The sequence below is a fragment of the Triticum aestivum genome, chromosome 6B (assembly GCF_018294505.1).
Source record: "Triticum aestivum cultivar Chinese Spring chromosome 6B, IWGSC CS RefSeq v2.1, whole genome shotgun sequence".
NCBI lineage: Eukaryota > Viridiplantae > Streptophyta > Magnoliopsida > Poales > Poaceae > Triticum > Triticum aestivum.
Genome location: NC_057810.1, coordinates 651,105,583 through 651,109,190, shown reverse-complemented (window position 1 = coordinate 651,109,190; position 3,608 = coordinate 651,105,583). Strand labels below are relative to the sequence as shown.

The window sequence follows — 3,608 nt, the reverse complement described above, 5'->3', positions numbered from 1 at the left end:
ACATTTTTTGTTGCCAAAAAACAAACTGGAGGCTTCGTGCGTTCCTACAGGGAACGAGCCAACAACAACAATTTTGAAGGAGGTGTGATCAGCACAATATCGAAAATAACAATATCTTAAGTAACACGCGAGTCCCGCTATCAGCTTCTGGCAATAAAATACTACCGCAGCACAATGATCAGCACGAGCAAGCCCACGAGCTACCTCGTGCCGAGATCAAAATCATTCATATCCCGGGAATGATTTGGATCGGCAACCACTCCCTCCGCGTGCTGCCGCGGTGGCCGGAGCAGCCGCGGTGCCTACTTATTCGTGCTCCCCGTCCCTGCTACTACCACACCTCAACCCACTGACCGCGTACATCTCTTGCAGCGACAATGGAGCTCACTCTCAGACCCCTCGCTGCCATGTGCATCCTGCTCGCCACCGTCGTCGCCGCGCCGGCGGCGGCCACGGAGGTGGAGGTGGAGATCGAGAAGACGCTTGCCCAGTCCTCCTACATCGTGCACGTCGCGGCGGCGCACGCGCCACGGCTGCCGCGCCGCGGCCTGCTGACCACCCGGGCGTACGGCTCCTTCTTGCGCGACCACATCCCCGTCGAGATGTCCAGCCCGGCGCCGAGGGTGCTCTACTCCTACTCGCACGCCGCCACGGGCTTTGCTGCGCACCTCACGGTGCGCCAGGCCGCGCGCCTCGCTTCCTCGGGCTCCGTGCTTGCCGTGGTGCCCGACGTGATGCAGGAGCTGCACACCACCCTCACGCCGTCCTTCCTCGGCCTCTCGCCATCCTCCGGGCTGCTCCCGGCGTCTAACGGTGCCACCAACGTCGTCATCGGGGTCATCGACACCGGCGTGTACCCGGAAGGCCGCGCATCCTTTGCCGCCGACCCGTCGCTCCCGCCGCCGCCCAGCAAGTTCCGTGGCGGGTGCGTCTCCGGACCGTCGTTCAACGGCTCCGCGCTCTGTAACAACAAACTCGTCGGCGCCAAGTTCTTCCATAGCGGGCTGGAGGCTGCACGCGGCCGTGCGCTCGCCGATGACTTGGAGTCGCCGCTCGACACCAACGGCCATGGCACCCACACCGCCTCCACCGCCGCCGGCTCTGCTGTTGCAGACGCCGCCTTCTTCAACTACGCCAGAGGAAAAGCCGTCGGCATGGCCCCGGGCGCGCGCATTGCCGTCTACAAGGCATGCTGGGAGGAAGGGTGCGCGAGCTCTGACATCCTCGCCGCATTTGATGAGGCCATCGCGGACGGTGTCGACGTTATCTCTGTCTCCCTCGGCGCCGTAGGCAATGCCCCGGAATTTTATGACGACACGACCGCCGTGGGCGCGTTCCGTGCGGTCAGCAAGGGCATCGTCGTCTCCGCCTCCGCGGGAAACTCTGGTCCCGGAGATTCCACCGCATGCAACATAGCGCCATGGTTCTTGACCGTCGGCGCGTCCACACTCAACCGCCAATTCCCAGCCGACGTCATCCTCGGCAACGGCGAGACCTTCACGGGCACTTCTCTCTACGCCGGCGAGCCGCTCGCCGCTAACAAGATACCATTAGTCTACGGGGGAGACGTGGGCTCGAAAGTGTGCGAAGAAGGGAAGCTCAACGCCACCATGGTAGCCGGGAAGATCGTCTTGTGCGACCCCGGCGTGAACGCCCGGGCAGCGAAACCATATGCCGTCAAGCTCGCCGGTGGCGCCGGAGCAATCCTCGCTAGCACCGAAGTATACGGCGAGCAAGCCATCAGCAGCCCCCATGTCCACCCCGCCACGGCCATCCCATTTGCTGCCGCCGAAAAGATCAGGAAGTACATAACCATGCAAAATTCCCCAACCGCTACAATCGTGTTCCGCGGCACCGTCGTCGGCCCGACGCCTCCATCCCCTAGAATGGCGGCCTTCTCGAGCCGCGGCCCGAACTTCCGTGCGCCGGAGATCTTCAAGCCGGACGTGACCGCACCGGGCGTGGACATCCTCGCTGCTTGGACAGGCGCCAACTCACCCACGGAGCTGGACGGTGACACGAGGTGGGTGCAGTACAATATCATATCGGGCACATCCATGTCATGCCCGCACGTGAGCGGCATTGCCGCACTGCTCCGACAGAACAGGCCAGAGTGGAGCCCCGCCACGATCAAATCCGCCCTGATGACCACCGCGTACAACGCGGACAACGCCGGCGGCGTCATCGGTGACATGTCGACCGGCGACGCGTCCACGCCGTTCGCGCGCGGGGCCGGACACATCGACCCCAACCGCGCCGTCGACCCGGGGCTCGTGTACGACGCCGGCGCGGAGGACTACATCACCTTCCTGTGCGCGCTGGGCTACACGGCCGAGCAGGTCGCCGTGTTCGACTCCTCCACCAACTGCTCGACCCGCGCGGGCTCCTCCGCCGGCGACCACAACTATCCGGCCTTCTCGGTGGTGTTCACTTCGAACAAACTGGTGGTCGTCAGGCAGCGCCGCGTCGTGCGCAACGTCGGCGGTGATGCCAGGGCTACGTACAGGGCCAAGGTCACTGCCCCGGACGGCGTGCGCGTCACGGTGATCCCCCGGACACTGCGGTTCAGCGCGACACAGAAGACAAGAGAGTACGTGGTCACCTTTGCACAGCGAATCTTCGGGAGCGTCACGAAAAATCATACATTTGGGTCGATCGAGTGGAGCGACCGCAAGCACTCGGTGATGAGCCCCATCGCCATCACCTGGCCAGAGAGCCAGGTTGCGGACATGTGAATGTGATCAGTGTCGGGCAGGTACTACATAGTGCATATGTTTTCTCACGTACTTCATCCGTTTCAAAATAAGTGACTCAAGTTTATGTTAACTTTGTTTGAGAGGGATTATGTATCTATGGAAATTAACTTTTGCTTCAACCATTCACAATGCTGCTTCTTTCGGCCGACTTAAGTTTCGACTAATGCCAATGTGTCCTTCATTGTTTCTGACGAATTCTTTTCTTTATAGATAGTTTTCTCCATCAGATTCAGGTCATGCTTCTTTGTTTCCCGCACATATCTATCTTTGGATGCTTATTGGTGACGAGGAGCTAGCTCGGCGTAAGCTATGGAGCTCGTCCATGATCAGCCCTTCAACATGCTTGCACTGTCTTCTACGGGGAAATGATAGTGTTGATGTAATAGTAGTATTTTGCTTATTATTTCTGTGTGAGAGGGTCTAAATTGTAGATAGTATCAAATGAGTTTGTTTCAATTCTTTATTTCTTGTTGTGTTTCCGCATCATTGTTTTTGCGAAGCAAATGTTCTGTCAGATGGAATCATAAAATTTTGTTTCCGATGCACCAAATTGTTCCCAAGACACACAACAAAATTACTGGTCTCAAAAGATGTTTCCATCATGCAAACGGGAGAATATATGTTTCTGCCATGTCAGAAAAATGGCGCTTCCATCTATCATGAAGAATGCTTCTGTTGCAGAAAAACGTGTTTCCATTGTTAAAAATAGATCTTCAAAAATAAATCATAATTAGTTTAACAGATTCTTCGATAGGAAAAATCACAATTTACCAAAAGTATTTCAAAAATACCAGATTTTTATTCAAAGAGAAGTTATGGGGGTGATTCTAGGAAACAAATTACTAGGAAGCA

General features: G+C 57.1%; 1 protein-coding gene across 1 annotated transcript; it reads left to right on the top strand.

Moving 5' to 3' along the window:
• The first annotated feature begins 256 nt into the window (after positions 1 to 256).
• LOC123138499 (subtilisin-like protease SBT1.4) lies at positions 257 to 3,284 on the top strand. Its single transcript, XM_044558479.1, has 2 exons — positions 257 to 2,755; positions 2,967 to 3,284. The coding sequence occupies exon 1, from the start codon at positions 378 to 380 to the stop codon at positions 2,733 to 2,735; it is 2,358 nt and encodes a 785-aa protein (XP_044414414.1). The 5' UTR covers positions 257 to 377; the 3' UTR covers positions 2,736 to 2,755; positions 2,967 to 3,284.
• The last annotated feature ends 324 nt before the right edge of the window (positions 3,285 to 3,608 follow it).